Genomic DNA, 17,641 nt, shown 5'->3' with positions numbered 1-17,641 from the left:
GTGATTGATCGCTAAGGGTTCCTCTGGCTATAACTTTTTACAGCACTGCCCAAAGGAATTGAGATTCACTCTGGCATTTCGAGTGACGCCTGAGCAAGCAACTCTTTTTCTGAGGGCTTCTTGGAACAGCAAAACTTAAAACAGGGGGCTGGTTTGGGACCTGGAGTAAACAACTTCCTTCCTGGAGAGTCTGAGCATCCTGAGGACTTGCAGAGGGAAATTCCAGGCCATCTGGATGTGAGAGAATTGCAGTCATCTACCCGGGTTACAGGAGCCTGCCTTCCGGAGATGGCATTATGTCACTACATAGTTCATTATGACCTGGAAAAGTCCTCAGTAACCATGAGGGTGGGGTGTCGGGGGTGGAATGGGCAGTTTTGATACACAGACTCAGTCCTTCTTTTCTCTGTCTCCACAGGAGGTCCCCAGCTGCTAGTCAGCCTCCTGTCTCCAGAGTCAACCCACAAGGTAGGCCATGTAATAAGGTCTATCTTGATGTTTCAAGATAGAATAATAAACGTGCCTCTTATTCAGAACTGTTTTTTAGAACAATAGTGTTGTTTGCATATTGTGGCTCTCAAAAGTATGTCTCTTGGTGACTTTTTTCTAAGGTACACTGGAGCATTACTTCACTCTATTAAAACCACATTAAAAGCAGTACTAAATAATTTGCCCATTGTATGTGCAGGCTTTCAGAATATGATAAACATGGGGTAATGCTGCTTCTTCCCCAAAGAGGAGCAGGAGACAGAGTTGTATTGACAGTGCAGCTTGACCTCAGCTTGCTGGCCCCAATAAACTCCAGGAGAGCTAACCTCAAAGACCTAAGGTGCTCCACATTCGCCTGAGGGCCCCTGCGGATATGTTAGTGGTTTCCCTCTTAATGTCAACTATAGATCCCACTTGAATCTACATCCTTTCCAGGTGTGAAACCAAAGGCTCTTTCCAGGTCACGAATCATTTCTTTTGGAGGGCATCCAACTTTGTTCCTCAACGGTGTTTTTTTTTGTTTTGTTTTTTGTTTTTTAAGAACCTAACCTCTCATCTTTCAGGACAGTGCATCCACTTTTCTTGGTGTGTTGAGAACTGCAGAGAGGAAGGGCCACATTGAAGGAACACCATGGAGTTCTGTTGGAACTGAAATTCTTCTTCACACAAAATGCAACCAGTTCTATGATATTTGTTAAAGTCCAAATAATGTTTTCTCCTAAATCTGTTCCCTACTATTGTAGCAGTAGATTTGAGAAAAACCACAGGAGAAACAATTCAGATGAACTCACACTGAGATCACCTAATGCCTGACACCTAACGATGCCTCACATGCTTTTCTATTTCCAGCAGCGCTTCATACTTAAAATCTTTCTCTCTTGGTTGTTGTGTTTTCTTTCTGGTATCCTGATCATAAGTATAACGGAAGTATTACAAAAGCTTAGCTTCTAAAAGAAGGGAACAAAAGCAGCAGATTCTATTGGCTCATTGGCTTCTGAAGTATTTGTGGTGCATGCTTTTTAAAATATTTTTATAAGAGAAAGATTGAGAACGAGAAAAAAAAGTGAAAGAAAGATACTAAGTAAAGGTGAGTTTACTCTAGAGCCTCGTAATATGAAATATAGAGAAGTAAATAGTACTCTGTGGACTTCAAAAACCTGGTGTGCTGCATGTACTATTTCCTTTAGAACTTTTTTAAAAAGAAACAAAATAGGATGTTTTAACATATAACTCGTGTTACATACTTGGAGATCAAAGGAGGTAGTTTTGAAACTCCAATCATTTCATCATATTGGCCTACCAGTGAGGCAATGTTGCTCACATTTCTGTTAGCCAAATTTACATCAATTTGATTATTTAGACTATGTTTTCTTTTTCTTGTAATAAATACTGACAAACATTAGGAGAATATGTACAATTTATGGTTCTATAAATTAGCTCATTAACCAAAGATGTGGTTGGAAAGATCCTTTTGTGATTATTGGCACAGCAACTACAGCTTGACAACTAGGGATTCTTTTGATAAAGTCTTCTCAAACAATGGAGCAAAGAAATGACAGTACCACTCAGGCAATTTGTTTCCTTCTGTCTCTGTGGCAAACTACAAAAATCTTGGCTTTTCACTGGGAAGAGAATGTAGTGATACCAATTATTACGTAATTATGGGTTTCAAAATCTCCTTAACGTTTAGCCACGGTTAGAAAAGGAAGGAGGAGACACACATCCCGTGTTTTGTTCTTATTATCAGCTTAAATAAGTCAGGCAGATTTTTCCTGTTATTTTAATATTTATCAGCATATGACAAAGAGGTGTGTTTAAATAGAAGCTTTAAAGGGGAATGAAAAATAACTGGCTCAGAGCAAACAGAATTGAGAACTGGAGTGCTGCTTCAAAATATGATTTTTCATGATAGTAAGATCAGGTTTTTATTTGTCAGTACTGAAGTTGAATTCATGTATTTCAATCGAAATCTAAGATAAAAGGTACAAGAAATCTACATCAATTTAAACAGATTTAGCAACAACCTAGTTTGCTCAGAAAGCCTGACTTAAATAACTGTATTCTTGTATTGGAGCAATTCAGAGAGAGAGAGAGAAAGAGAGAGAGAAATACCAAATCTTAAAATGCTTTATTATTTTGAACATATAAATGAGAAAAAATGCAATTTATTTTAAAAGCTAATTGTCAGAAACCATGGTAAATTGGTACATTTACTTTTACAAATTGATTATTAACTGAAATATTAAATGGATACATCAAAGGAAAGCTCTCCATTTGAAATACCCCTCTTCGGCCAGGCATGGTGGCTCATGCCTGTAATCCCAACACTTTGAGAGGCCAAGGTGGGCGAATCACGAGGTCAGGAGTTCAAGACCAGCCTGACCAATATGGTGAAACCGCATCTCTACTAAAACTACAAAAATTAGCTGGGTGCGGTGGCACGCGCCTGTTGTCCCAGCTACTCGGGAGGCTGAGGCAGGAGAATCTCTTGAACCTGGGAGGCGGAGGTTGCAGTGAGCTGAGATCGCACCACTGTACTCAAGCCCAGGTGACAGAGCAAGACTCCGTCTCAAAAAAAAAAAAAAAAAAAAAAAAGAAAGAAAGAAAAAGAAAATAAAGAAAGAAATATCAGAAATACCCTTCTTCTCACTATCCAACCAAGGTTCTTATCAGCTCTCATGGCTCAATGCAAATGTCCTTACTTTGCAAAGACATCTTATTTTTTTTTAAGTTGGCATAATTGCTCCTTTTTTTTGTGCTATGGCAACAATTTAATTCTCTGATATACTTTAATTCAAGGCTTCTTGTGTGTCTCTCCCATTGGAGATAAAGCTCTTGAAGACAGGGACTGTGCCTTATCTATCTTTTTATTACTCATGGTGCTTTCGCATAGTTATTTTCACATAGTAAGAACACAGTAAGTGTTGAATTGACCGGGAAAACTACATAAAATTTGGGGACTTTATGTGAAGGAAAATACATATAAAATACACTTTTAATAATGAGCCAATATTTTTATCTCTATTGCTATGAAAATTATTCAAATTGTGTTTTTTCACTGTTAACAATTAGTTATTGCACTGAAGTTAATAGAGGTTTGAAGCACACTCTATAACTGCTTATATATGTTAGTGTGTTCATATAGGTTTTGAACAAAAAGAGTGAAATCTAAGAAGTTGGCATTTAGCACTTTGAATAAGAAAGCCAGAGTAGAGCAATGGAGAATTTCAAGCCCATCAAATGGTATTTCTAGTTCTAGATCCCTGAGGAATCGCCACACTGACTTCCACAATGGTTGAACTAGTTTACAGTCCCACCAACAGTGTAAAAGTGTTCCTATTTCTCCACATCCTCTCCAGCACCTGTTGTTTCCTGACTTTTTAATGATTGCCATTCTAACTGGTGTGAGATGGTATCTCATTGTGGTTTTGATTTGCATTTCTCTGATGGCCAGTGATGGTGAGCATTTTTTCATGTGTCTTTTGGCTGCATAAATGTCTTCTTTTGAGAAGTGTCTGTTCATGTCCTTCGCCCACTTTTTGATGGGGTTGTTTGTTTTTTTCTTGTAAATTTGTTTGAGTTCATTGTAGATTCTGGATATTAGCCCTTTGTCAGATGAGTAGGTTGCGAAAATTTTCTCCCATTTTGTAGGTTGCCTGTTCACTCTGATGGTAGTTTCTTTTGTTGTGCAGAAGCTCTTTAGTTTAGATGATGAGTTAGTGGGTGCAGCACACCAGCATGGCACATGTATATGTATGTAACTAACCTGCACAATGTGCACATGTACCCTAAAACTTAAAGTATAATAATAAAAAAAAATTAAAAAAAAAAAAAAGAACAACGAGGAAGCCATATGCTCCCAGGTAGAGGAGAAAGACACAGTAAATCCTCCTGGGGGTGTCAAAAATGCCAATGTTGTAGTTTAATGAGCATCTGAATTTGTTTCACATTTTGCCTTTCACAAGCATAAATTCCAGGCTCTCCCTACATGGTGCTCAAGGATTGAAACAGAAAGGAAAAAATAGAAAAGGAAAGAAAACTCCAAAACAAGGCAGGAACTCGAATTCTGTCACCTGTACATATTCTCAACAGAAAATTGAAGTAATTCTCAGGATTTCAGGTCCCAAAACTATTTGCAACAGGAAAATGGGGTGCATGCATACACATGTGTGTGTGATAATTGTCGCCTTTTTTCCATTCCATCCTATCCTTTGCTCTTCAATAGTAATCACACATATGTCATGACAGTAACAATTTCCTGAAAAGATAAATTATCAAGTGTTCGCTGTCTTTACAAAATGATTTTTTGCTTTATAGAAGGATTGGAGAAGCATCCTTTTAATGGCTAGCACATCCGAGTCATGTAAATGTGACTTGATGTAAAATAATATGTATCATGTATACAATATTTTAGCAGCTAACTTGATACATAAGGTGGGGTGCTCTCTACTAAATTTCTTTTTCTAAAATTTATCAGTAAATTTACTGAGCAGGAACATTACCACTGGTAACAGATCAGATGTTATGAAAAACACCACAGAAGTCTATGGGTCACTGGAAATGACAGTAAACCATAGCACCAAGATGACTAGGGAATCACTTTGAGGACTTCAAGCCAGATTACTGCAGATACTAACGATATCAAAGCCTGGATATCCATAGCCTTGATTTATGGTGGTTTTCAACACCAGTCAATTAGAATGCATTTCAAGAAAAGACTGTGTTCAGAGAAATCGTATGAGACAGTATAGGGCTTTCCAGTAAAGCTTGAAATAGGTTGGCCTATGTGAGAAACAGACTTAATTAAGGTTTTTCCAGTGCTCACGGAATGCATTTCTTTTAATATGTGTCTAGGCCATTCTGGGGAGGAATTGGCTTTTTACCAATTGATAAAACATAAGAAGAGGCTTTCTCCTTGGAAACCTATTTCTCCATACAGGTTCTGCCCATAGCTTTACCTGATTATGACTATCCTTCCGGAGGTTCATGTGGGTGTACCAGATGCAGGGTCTCTTCAAGTAGTGGACAAGAGGGTCAGTGAGTTATCTTCGATTTTAAGGAATTCAGAAAGTCATGACATTGATTCCATTCTCATTCTTTGCCAGAACTTTCAGGACCTGTGATGAGACAGGGTCTATATGTGCATGCGTAAAGGGCTCTCTGAGAACCACAGCAATAGCCTGAGAGCAGTGCTGCATCAGATGACTGGAAATGAGGCCCAGCACAAGCAGAACCTTTGCTTGGTTTCTACATTAAGCAAGAACTGTCAGGCAGGATTACAACACTTATGGACAAATAGGAATAAAATCAATCTTGTGACCAAAGGCTCTGACCAGTCATGATAAAGGAAAGATTAGAGGGAATTATAAGAAAAAAGAAAAAGGAAAGAAAAGAAATAAAAAAGAAAGGAAAAAGAAAAAGTCAGAAATATCAAACGATGTTTTCTTCCTTATTCTGAATTCTGTGTGCTGAATTAATGGAATAATTGCCTTAATTACTCGCCTTCAGCGTTTAGACAGCCTGCATATAAAATGATAGCAAAAATGCACCAGAAAAGCCCCAGTTATTTTGAGAATAATTTTCCAAATGGTTGTTTTGTAATAATTGCTTTTGTCTAAAATAGCCCTCTTATGAAAGTTTACCCCAGAGCATCAACACTGAGCTGTTTATATTGATTTGCAGTTATTTCATACATATCTAAAATTAAGTTTTGGTAGTCGCAAAAACGTTAATACCTCAGCTAAAGTGCAAACGTTAAAATGTTTCCCTTAAGCAGATATTGTCAAATGTAACACCCTGCTTATTATGGTTATTTCACTAGTTCAAAATTAATTTGCAAATTTAGCATAAATATTTCTTCACTTTGAATGAAACCAATGAGACCTCATCTAAGTTCTCACTAGCTGCCTAAACAGTTGAGTCCATTCCGTGTTGACTCCACTTCACGTTTTCGTACTGCTGAGAAACACCATCCACCCACCCTCCCCTTGAAAGTTGGAATCATGCATGTTAGTAAGTATTTCAGCTATGCTATTGACGTCAATGGAGTCATTAAATAGATTGCTGGCCCTCCCAGAGGCAAATCGCTGCCAGGGACCTAGATACAGACACGTTTTTTACAAAGACAACCATCAGGTTTTGCTATAGCAGTAAGCCAGAGAAAGGGAAAAGTTTATACTGTAGCAGACCTATCTCCAAACACAGTTTCTTTCTTTCTTTTGCATTTTAGTTCCGGCCTTTCTTTCTCTTTGGTTACAGTAGGCTCAAGCAGATACCCAGATACTGTTGCCTGAATGTTTTGTGTGCAAAAGCATCTCCTGTAATTGAGATCATGAAGGGAGGTACCCCACTTTTAAAAATGAGTCTCACATTTTGCTCTACACAGCCTATCTTGATGTTGACTTGGTTGCATAAATTATCTAGGCAAATCACTATTGTCTGCCAGTAAGGTCGTGTTTGATATATAGTTCCCTGAATAAACAGTCTCCTCCAAACACACACACACTTTTGTCCTTTCTGCCATCCCTGCATGGCATGTCGCTGCATCCCCTCATCTATGAATCAACCTTTTTGCAGCTAGCACTGTGCTGTAGCATCGGGGATCTGCAGCAAAGGGTGGAGGAGGAAGCTGGGAAGAAAGCTTCACTTCTCTCAGCTGCCTCATCTGCAGCGCTCCCACAGGAGGCTGTCCACGTGCCTGTGTCCTCCCAAACCCTAGCTGCTGCCTGCCTCGAGCCTGGTCATGCAGCTCCCAGGCGTGGCAGGCAGAGCCCTTTAGGAAACATGTGCCTCTTTCTGGGCATTCTTGACAGCTCTATTTACCTGCACAGCCCCAGGAGTCAGAGCCAGAGATTCGCCTCACACATCTGGACTCTTCCACCTCCAGGATCGAAGTTAGGGAGACATCTTGAGCAGACAGATTTCTTCAAATTTGGTTGTCAGAAACTATCCCATTGGTTTTAGAACCCATTTCTCTCTTCAGTCCTGTACCTTCACTCCCTGGAGACCCCCAACCCCCATTATTTATCAGTAAGTTTGTATATAAATGCCAGACATCTGACTACCTCTGGTAACCCCTTTTGGTTCATCTGGAAACCCAAATTCATTCCCCTACACAACTGTCCCTTTTTCTGTCTTTCTGACTTTGAGTAGCATCTTCATCATCCACCCTTTTATCTCCCTCTTCACCTACCACAGCCAACTCCTTTAGTCTTTTTCTCTAATCTCTCTTTTTCCTTTTCTCCCCTACTTCCTCTGCCTTTGTTTATTGTTCCATCATCCTGTACCTAAAGCATTGTGGTGGTCCTCCAACTTGTTATTATTGTCCCCATTCTTTCCCCACTCTAAACCAGCTTCCATTCTGGTACTAGAATTCTTTTTTTTTTTTTTGGAGGGACGGAGTCTCACTCTGTCACCAGGCTGGAGTGCAATGGCGCAATCTTGGCTCACTGCAACCTCAGCCTCCCGGGTTCAAGCGATTTTCCTGCCTCAGCCTCCCATGTAACTGGGACTACAGGACTCCGCCACCATGCCCAGCTAATTTTTTGTATTTTTAGTAGAGACAGGGTTTCACCATGTTGGCCAAGATGGTCTCAATCTCTTGACCTTGTGATCTGCCCACCTCAGCCTCCCAAAGTAGAACTATTCTTATAAACCCCAGTTATGGTTACATTATTTTCTTCTTTAGCTATACTTTGCCTTCAAGATAAGACCTAAACATCTCACCAGGCATGCAAAAGCCTTTAGAATTTTGCTCTCTTTCTTTGTCCTCATCTCCCACTTTACGCTGCCACCCCCATGCACAACTGATGGCTGAAGTGCACTGAATATAAATCCCTGAAATACACCAGGATCTTCTTGCTTTCCTGCTTTCATATATGCTGTTTCTTCTACCTGGTTGCCTTTTCTCCAAAATATCATTTACATATTCAGCTCAGGGATTATTTTTCACATTGTCACTGTGAACAAATTCTATATATCATCTGATTCTTGGATTCAGGATTAAAATAAATATATAGTCTCAATTCGGGGCCTGGGCCCTGATATATACTATGTGCATAGGAAATACTACTTCCTTTACCCATTTCCTTCTGGAAAGTGCATTTTAACCCTTCATCTTCTTGATATACCTTCTGCAACTCACCCAAAATTACTGTTAATTGTTATCTCAAAATCTCTGTTATTATACTTGTCATACTGTATTGTAATTATTTCATTTTTTCCCATTCTAAACTAAAAGCATCCCAAGTTCAAATACTAATCCTCTTTTTCTATATCCTCAATTTATAACGTAAAGCCTGGGACATAGTAAATGCTCAATAAATGTTTATGGACTGAACAAATAGGGATGAAATAATGCCCATGCCTGAACCAGATAAGATTAGAAAGGAAGTGAGGCTCATGTTCAGCTTTGTTAAGGCTTACTGAAATATCTGCTAGCTCTCAGGACATGTGCATAGTGCTGACATCCCTTGCTAATCTTGACAATGTGTGACTTTCAAGGCACTTGAAGTGAGCTCTTTGTTATCCATCACTTCAGGAAGAAGTGGCAGTGTTAAAAGAAATGGAAGAAAAACAACTAAATGAATTTTTATCATACTATATTGTTCTCTTAGTGCCTGGTATTGTGCTTGCCACAAAGTAGGCACTCAAGTAGCATATTGAATGGAATTGGTTTGAGAACCCAGTTAATCCTTCAGAGAAGTTACTTCTCTGAGACTCACTTTTCTTGTCTGAAAAATGGGCATTTTTTTTTTGAGATAGAGTTTCACTCTTGTTGCCCAGGCTAGAGTGCAATGGTACAATCTCAGCTCACTGCAACCTCTGCCTCCCAGGTTCAAGTGAGTCTCCTGCCTCAGCCTCCTAAGTAGCTGGGATTACAGGTATGCGTCACAACACCCAGCTAATTTTTTTTTTTACATATTTTTAGTAGAGAAGGAGTTTTACCATGTTGGTCAGGCTGGTCTCGAACTCCTGATCTCAGGTGATCCACCCTCCTCAGCCTCCCAAAGTGCTGGGATTATAGGCATGAGCCACTGCGCCTGGCTGAAAATGGGCATTTTAATATTCTATATGTTAAGATTGTTGTAAGGGCTAAATGAGAAAAGCTTTATATAGTGATTAAGAGTGAAGACTCTGGAGTGAGACTGCCTCTTTCAAATTCCAGCCACACCACTTTGTGACCTTGGGACAAATTGCTTAACCTCTCTGTGTCCTAATTGCCTCATCTCCAAAATTAGGATGGAAATTGTGTGTTTTGGTTGTAAGGATTAAATATGTTAACATGTATAAAGCATGTACAAAGTCCCAGTGTTAGTATTGGTGTTATTAGTGTTATATAACATGCCTCAGATAGTACTCAGCACATAGCAAGCCACCAATATGTGGTAGCTAAGATCCCAGCCTTCTGGTATCAGTAGGGAACCACAACAGAAAGCCCTGTTGAGATCTTTCTAGAAGGTTCTGGTCTACTTTGCTTCCATAATAATACAATCTGAAGGGAGTAATTTTTGAAGTTTAAGACTTTTATTTCCTCCTGAGACTATAGAAATCTTGTTATATAGAAATAGTTTTAGAGCTGAAGGTAGAGTTCTCCAGCTCATACATGGGAAAGCTGAGAAGTCAGGAGGGAGAATGGAGCTGATACCAAATATAGAGGGACACCCCTAAATACAGCTTTTTCTCTTAAAAGCAGAGTGCAAAAAAAGATTGTCAAATTATTTAGGACTTCTGGTAAACCAAATCTTAGTTAACTGAGAGCCCTGTCTTACATAAGCCTGACAGGATGCCACTTTATATGATAGCATCATTACAGCTTGTACAGCACATCAAAGTTGTATTGAAATACATGTTTCAGGGTTGGTACACACCTATTCAGGCATAGGTGTTACAACCCAGGAAGCTTAGCAGGGAGTAGCAGTAGGAGCTGGTGCAGAGCCTCCCTTTGCAGAGAGGACAAAACCCCCTAGCAGAGTCCACAGGAAGGGAAGAGGATTGGCCCTTTTGGGAAAAACTTTACACCCTCTCCAATTACTGCTGAGAAGGAAAAAGCAACCTCATACCCATCTTAACCCATTCTCCTCTCTTTATTGGAAGGGAGGGAGATAAAAAAGGAGGTTGGAGTTAGCCTAGAGAAGAATGAATATGGAAGTTTGCTAAGAGACAAGGAAGGAAGAGGACCACCGAAGTTCCTTTTTCTGCCTCCTGCTTCCCCAAGTGGGTATGATCCTGGGGGCAGGGTGAATTCTGCTTGCTTGCTTCTGATGAACCCCGAGCCAGCACATTATGAAGTTGCCTCCAGAACTGTTCTCGGAAGCCAGGAGCATTTCAGGGAACAGTCTTTCACCCAAGAGGAGGGAAACAAAGCAGGGACTGTCCCCTCAAAATAGAGAACAGGCAACAGAACTCACTGGATCTTTTTCTTGGTTTATTGTCTCGACTTCCTCCCAGCCAGAGCTGTTGACAAGTACCAAAAGCGACCCCTTGGAGTTTTCTGTATTTTTCCTACCCCCTGTCTGGCTGTGTCCACAGAGTAAGCTGGGACCATGGCGATTATCCAGCTTATTTGAATCTTACAAGCAGCCAGGTCAGATAATGCTATTTTCTCTCTGCCCCCTCAGTTGTATTTGGGGCTTCAAATTTCTAGGGTCTAGTCTGGCTAGCACTGCTGATCTAATAAACTAGATAATGTCCAAAGCCCACATGTGTGCCTCTGATTTCAGGAAAGGTAAGGGGCTAGTGCTTATTCCATTTCTGGTATGTGCCAGGCACAGTGCTAGCCCCTTTGAATATATCACGTCACCTAATTCTCCAAACTAAACTTCTTTGCATATATTATTGCCCCTATTTCACATATTTGGAAAAAGAAGATTCAGGAAGTATGTGGGGCTCACTCAAGACCACAAAGTTAGTGATAGAATCAGAACTGAAAGCTAGATCTGTATTTCTTGAAAACCCATGCTCTTTCCTCTGCAGTCTAAAACCACACTGTCTCTGCCTCCATCCCACTGTAAACCTCAGATGTTACAGCTTATCAAGAAGGGGATGGGGAAAATGTCATAGCAAGAAAGCGAAGTGACTGGACTACCAACAACCTTAATAATTATTACATACTAGAGGACTTTCTTTAATTTCTTTCTCATCTATCCATTTTATTGTAAGTAGTAAGCAAAGGTGTAAGTCTTGAGAGAAATACATCTCACACCTCCATTATTCATTCATTAATGTATTTAATAAACATGTGTTAAATTCATACTGTATACAAGGCACTGTGTTAGCCACTGAGGATGCTGTGATGAAGAGAATGTATTCAGACCCTGATCTCATAGATCTTACGGCCCAGGAAATAATGCATGAATAAATTCATGACTATACACTTGATAATTGTAATGAAGGAAAGTACAGAATGCTATGATATTGGCTCACTTTTTCACCTGTAAAAATGGGAATAATACTAGTACTTACCATTAGGGTTGCGGCAATATCTAAATGCATTATTTTACGTAAAGCATTTAGAACACGCCTGGCACCCAGTATTATTTAGTGTTTAACTATTATGATCATTAGTTTTATCACTACTTATCATTATCATCATTATCATTAGTCTAGTGTTATTATTGTTATCATTCTGGGGCCTAAAGTAGATTAGAAGATAGGAAAGAACTCTATAAATAAATGACTTTAAACTGGAGTCCTGAACACTGAGTAGCTGGGGTAGATCGAGGGGCAGTGGTCCTGAGAGAGTAACCAACACCTCAGAGATGCCACAGCCAGAGACCTGGGCACTTTGAACAACAGTAAGTGATGCAGCCACAGAGACTGAGAGATGCCAGGTTAAGCAGAACATTTGTAAGTCATGGTAGACATGTAGATTTTATTGCAAATTCAGTTGGGAGCCATTAAAAGATTTTGAGAAACAGATTGACGTGATCTGATATGCATTTTATTTATTTTATTTTATTTTATTATTAATTTATTTTTTTTTGTTTTTGAGACAGAGTCTTGCTCTGTTGTCCAGGCTGGAGTGCAGTGGCACGATCTCAGCTCACCACAACCTCCACCTTGTGGGTTCAACCAATTCTCCTGCCTCAGCCTCCCGAGTAGTTGGGACTACAGGCGTGCGCCACCACGCCAGGCTAATTTTTGTATTTTTAGTAGAGATGGTGAACTATGTGGGCCAGGCTGGTCTCCAACTCCTGACCTCGTGATCTGCATGCCTCGGCCTCCCAAAGTGCTGGAATTACAGGCATGAGCCACCACGCCCGGCCTTATATGCATTTTAAATACACAACTTCTCTTTGAGCCCCAAGTCTGGGTTAGTGACATCTCATACATGCTCCCAGTACCTGTATTTTCTCTGTAATAATACTCAGCTCCTGCGCCTTCCATGTACCTCCTGGTTAAGAAGACAGGCTCTGCAGCTAGACTGCCTGCACTTAGTTCTAGTTCAATACCTTTCTTTCTCTGTATGATTGTAGAGAAGTAATTCAACATCCCTGGGTCTTGATTTTCTTACATGTTTAATGGGGATAATAATAGAACCTTCTGCATAGAATTGTTTTAAGAGCAAAATTAAAACACTTAGAACAGTGGCTGGCACACATAAAGTACTAAATAAATATTAGTTGTTTTTAATGTATTGTAACTGCCTATTTTCTTGACTGTTTATACACTAGACTGTATGCTTAGTTCCTGGCACAAGGCAGGTGTTCAAAAATATTTACTGAAAAAGAATGAACAAGGAAAGAGAGGTAGTGCAATAAATTGTAACTAAAAGAAGAGAAAGATTGCTGTCCTATTCATGGGAAAATAGGCTTTCTTGAAACTGGGGTATATTCTGATAAGGAGGAGCTTGCTTATGGGGCCAGAGAAACTGAATGACTTTGCAGCTGCCCAGCTGCTACAGCTTTGGGGAACTTGAAATAACATCCGTGGAACAAAAATTTGTTTCAGAATCTGTGATGCCAATCTGGACTGCCATCTGCACAAAAAGAAAACCGGGCTCATGAAAGAGCTTTTTCATTCTCTTGGGCTATGTGACTATCTCTCTGGAAAGCAAATGCAAGGCTAAACCTCCGGAGTTCTCCATTTGCTGCCTTTGGAAGGACAGTCTCACCAAAAGAGCCAGTCATCCTACTAAGAACATAACACTATGACTTCCTTTTCATCCCTGCATTGCTAATAGGGCCTCAAAGGAACAAGGGCTCAGTTCTGTGAAGTAAACACACACCTTTAGTGTAGTGAATAAACACTGGAAGAAGCTTTTCACATATTTGTAAGCTCGGAAGTCTTTTAGGCATTGAGTAGCAGCAGCTCCTTTATTGCTTCATGCAGCTGCACGGGGTACCTGCCCGGACAAACAATGAATCCTTCAGCTCTCTGAATGTTCCAGTTCTGTGCCGTGTGTGTGTGTGTGTGTGTGTGTGGTGTGTGCATGCATACGTGCATGTGTGCTGGTTTGTTACTTTTATATCCCAGGGGAAAATAAGGGTTCTTTGCATGCTTTTTGTCAACACAATGGGTCTCTGTTCTCACTGACCTATTTTTCCTTTATTCCTTCCCTCTCATCGCAAGTTTAGGCAGTCTGGCTTTCCTCATCCACAGAGCAAGGCCTTCCCCTGATTTACCCCTCTCTGCATGCTCTTCACACTTCCAAACCATTTTCCATATAGGCCCCTTAAATCTAATTTAAATACTTCCCTCTGGAAAGCCTCAAATGATGAGTCCTGCCTAATTGCTCCCTCCTATACATGTCCTATGTTGCTTTCTAAAAGCATCATAGCTCTTTATGTCATGGGCATAAGTTCTTCCTTCATTATTTGTCAGGTGTGTGTGCACTCCTTAAGCTAAAATTTTATATTATGGCATCTCACTGAGCCAAGAGGAAGGAGGAGTACTTGTGTGAATAAGACCTGGACTCTGATTGTGAGTTTAAACCATTTGGAAATAAGAAATAAGATACATTACTTGAGGCCAGGAGTTCAAGACCAGCCTGGACAACATAGTGAAATCCCGACTCTACTAAAAATACAAAAAATTAGCCAGATGTGGTGGCACGCTCCTGTAATCCCAGCTGCTCAGGAGGCTGAGGCAAGAGAATCACTTGAACCCGGGAAGCGGAGATTGCAATGAGCCAGGATTGCACCACTGCACTCCAGAGCGAGACTCTGACTCAAAAAAAAAAGTAAGATACGTGAAGATAAGGACTGTGTCAGTCATGGTCCTCTACAGAAACAGAATCAGCAGTAGGACAATATTCACTTTAAGAATTTGGCTCATGCAATTATAGTGGTTGACAAGCTTGAAATCTATAGAGCAGACAGTAAATTCAGGCAGTAATTAATGCTGCAGGCTTGAGGCACAATATGTTCTTTTCCAGGAAGCCTCAGTTTCTGCTCACAACTGACTGCACAAGGCCCACCAACATCATCGGGGGTAATCTCCTTTACTTTAAGTCTATTGATTGTAGATGTTAACCACATCTACAAAATACCTTTCACAGCTAACACCTAGATCAATATTGATGAAATAACTGGGCACTATAGACTAGCCAAGTCAGCACATACAACTAATTATCAAGGACCCATCAACCAACAACCCCAAACACCTGTCTTTGGAATTAGACTGGAATTATGCCTAGCTCTTCTACAAACAAGATGTATAAAATCCAGGACAATAAAAATTTTTGTATTATTTCTGATTGAGTCTTCACTTCAAAACAAAATAAAATAGTCATTCATCCTAGCTCACAGAATTGTTTTGAAAACCAAATGATAGTTCGAAAGACCAGAAGCGCAAGCTATTGGTACTTTGAACAACTTGACAGTGCGCAAGTAGTGGCAGCACACCTGTTAAATATTGGTGGCCACACAAACACATCACCATTCTCTCTACTGAGCGGACATGAGAGAAGAGAAAATCTTGGGCTTTTGCTTTACACGAATGCCAATCAATTTGTGCCTAGTATCTGGAACACACAACTGATTATCTTAAGCTCAATGGAGGGAAATATCTTTAAAAGAAGTTAATTTGGGCCAGAAATATCTCAGGGGAGGTAGGAGTGAGGTGGGAGCATTCTTTATGTACATTTCCACAGAGTTGAGTATGAAACTTTATTCCCTGTAAAAACAAATTGGAAATTTGAATGTGAATCCAATTTGCCAGGTTATCCTTGAGACGCCCTTCCTTCTCACACCTGGATATTAAAGCTTATCTCCATTTCCCCGTGAGTCTTGTATTCCTGTCACTAAAAATTCCTCCAGCCTCTTTGCAGAGCACATTGGCACCAGGCCCCCTTCTAAATCCACAATGCCGAAGTTCTGATTGCACCTCCGTATTCCTATGTTTCCAGTAAGTCTTTTAAAGACATTTGGCTCCTGCCTCTGGTCTTGAATATTTTAGGCCTATTGAGTTTAGAATCTAGAGAAAATAGCAGATTAAATGTAGCTCAGGAACAAGAGGGTGTTGTCCAGAGAAAGCTGAGAGTGACTGGCACAGCAGACGTAAACATCGTCACCAGGGTGTACATAGCTTTAACTCAGGTACCTGCACGGGCATCACAGGCAGCATGGCACAGATAGTTCACAGGCCTGGGTATCTATGCTTATGGACTGGCCTTCCAAGTGCAGTTTCCTGCTCACTCTTATATATCGTCTGATAAAGAATTGCTCCCAGCAAATTACTAAACTAAACCTACTGCTGATACTTTTACTCCAGTTGTAAAACCACATAACTCTACTCCCTCTGCTTCTGCAGAAGTGGAACATGCTTCTACAATTCCCTTTTCTAAATTTGTTGATGGATTACTTATTGCCCCACTCCTCAAGTTTCTGTGGAGGGGATTCCATCTAATCTTTAACAGGGAACAGTTTTGGGGAAATATTCCCTTTTCTCCCTTCTGTGCTGCGAGAGCAGAGGGCAAAGACAAGTAACAGTGAGTGGGAATTATAGGAGAGGTTTTTGCCTCAGTGAGCCTTTTAACCCACTAGAGATCTGGAAGAAAATGGAGTGGGTTTCTCTGAGAAGTGATTTGTTCTGCATTCCCTTGCTAGAAGATCACTTGCCTAGACATATGTAGGAAGTTTAACATGGGTTTTCCTCATTCGGAAGAAGGGTGGATTCAATCACTTCTGAGATTTTTCTTGTGTTAGGAGCATATATGATGGAACTGTGTTTTGGTAAATCAGTTTCAGTTCTACACTGCCCCTAAAGTATTTTGCTTGTTTTCAGAGGTCTGTCCATAAAGCATTTGTTTCAAATACAAGGCATGGGGGAGGAGGTGTTATCGCAATATCAAACCCCTGCTAAGTATCAGATTTTCTATTAGGTACTCTGCAAAGGAGATCTGTTTTTATCCTCAACAACCTTCTATTAAGTCAATATCATTATCCCATTTTTTTAACCAATAAAACTATGCCTCCATGAATGTAACTAGTAGTATAAAGACACTCACTCAGCTTGTAACAGACAGACCTAAGATCGGAACCATAAAGACACTCAGCTAGTAAGCAGTAGAGTTAGGATGTGAACACTGGCTTGTTTGGCTCAGAAGCCTGTGTACTTGGCATGAGCTCTCTGTGCTGTCCAGTAAGTAAAGGTGCATGTGATGCCCACACAGGTACCTGAGTTGAAGGTGCGTACACCCTTGAGATGATGTTTACATCTGTGGTTCCAATCACTCTCAGCTGTCTCTGAACAATACCCACTTGTTCTTCAGCAACATTTAATCTGTTTTTTTTCCTCCAGATTCTAGAACTAGAGAGAATTTAGAAGAAAATATATTTCAAGCTTTAGTTTTCCCCCATGGGAATAACTGAGCCAATAGGGAGGTGGCAGTGTCTTCCTCTCTTCTAGGAATAAGTCTCCTTCCCTGAAAGACTTTTGGGTTTTGAGTAGGCCATCCTGGCAGGGAAAAGAGGCAGGGGAGAATTTTTAGGACGTAACAGAGCTGTGGGAGACGTATCTCCAGTGCATTACTCACTGCTTAAAAGACACCCCCAGCCTCTGACATCACAGGGAGAGAGAATTAGATTTCAGATCAGTAGTGAAACTGAGGTGTGTCTTGCTTGAACACAAGGAGGCAGCCATCCAACTCTAGGCTGGCTCTGGAAAGTCCCATTTTGAATAATTTGCTTCTTATGATGCTTTGTTCAGC

General features: G+C 40.3%; 1 protein-coding gene across 2 annotated transcripts in view; it reads left to right on the top strand.

The window, feature by feature from the left end:
- Nucleotides 1-17,641, top strand: part of PDE4B (phosphodiesterase 4B) — a 582,824-nt gene that overhangs the window by 473,677 nt on the left and 91,506 nt on the right. For both annotated transcript variants that reach the window (XM_055350106.1, XM_004025928.5), the window contains one exon: nucleotides 419-468. In XM_055350106.1, the coding sequence (XP_055206081.1) occupies nucleotides 419-468 (50 nt within the window). The remainder of the gene's footprint in view (nucleotides 1-418; nucleotides 469-17,641) is intronic.

The sequence above is a fragment of the Gorilla gorilla genome, chromosome 1 (assembly GCF_029281585.2).
Source record: "Gorilla gorilla gorilla isolate KB3781 chromosome 1, NHGRI_mGorGor1-v2.1_pri, whole genome shotgun sequence".
NCBI lineage: Eukaryota > Metazoa > Chordata > Mammalia > Primates > Hominidae > Gorilla > Gorilla gorilla.
This window is presented reverse-complemented; position numbering and strand designations above follow the sequence as displayed.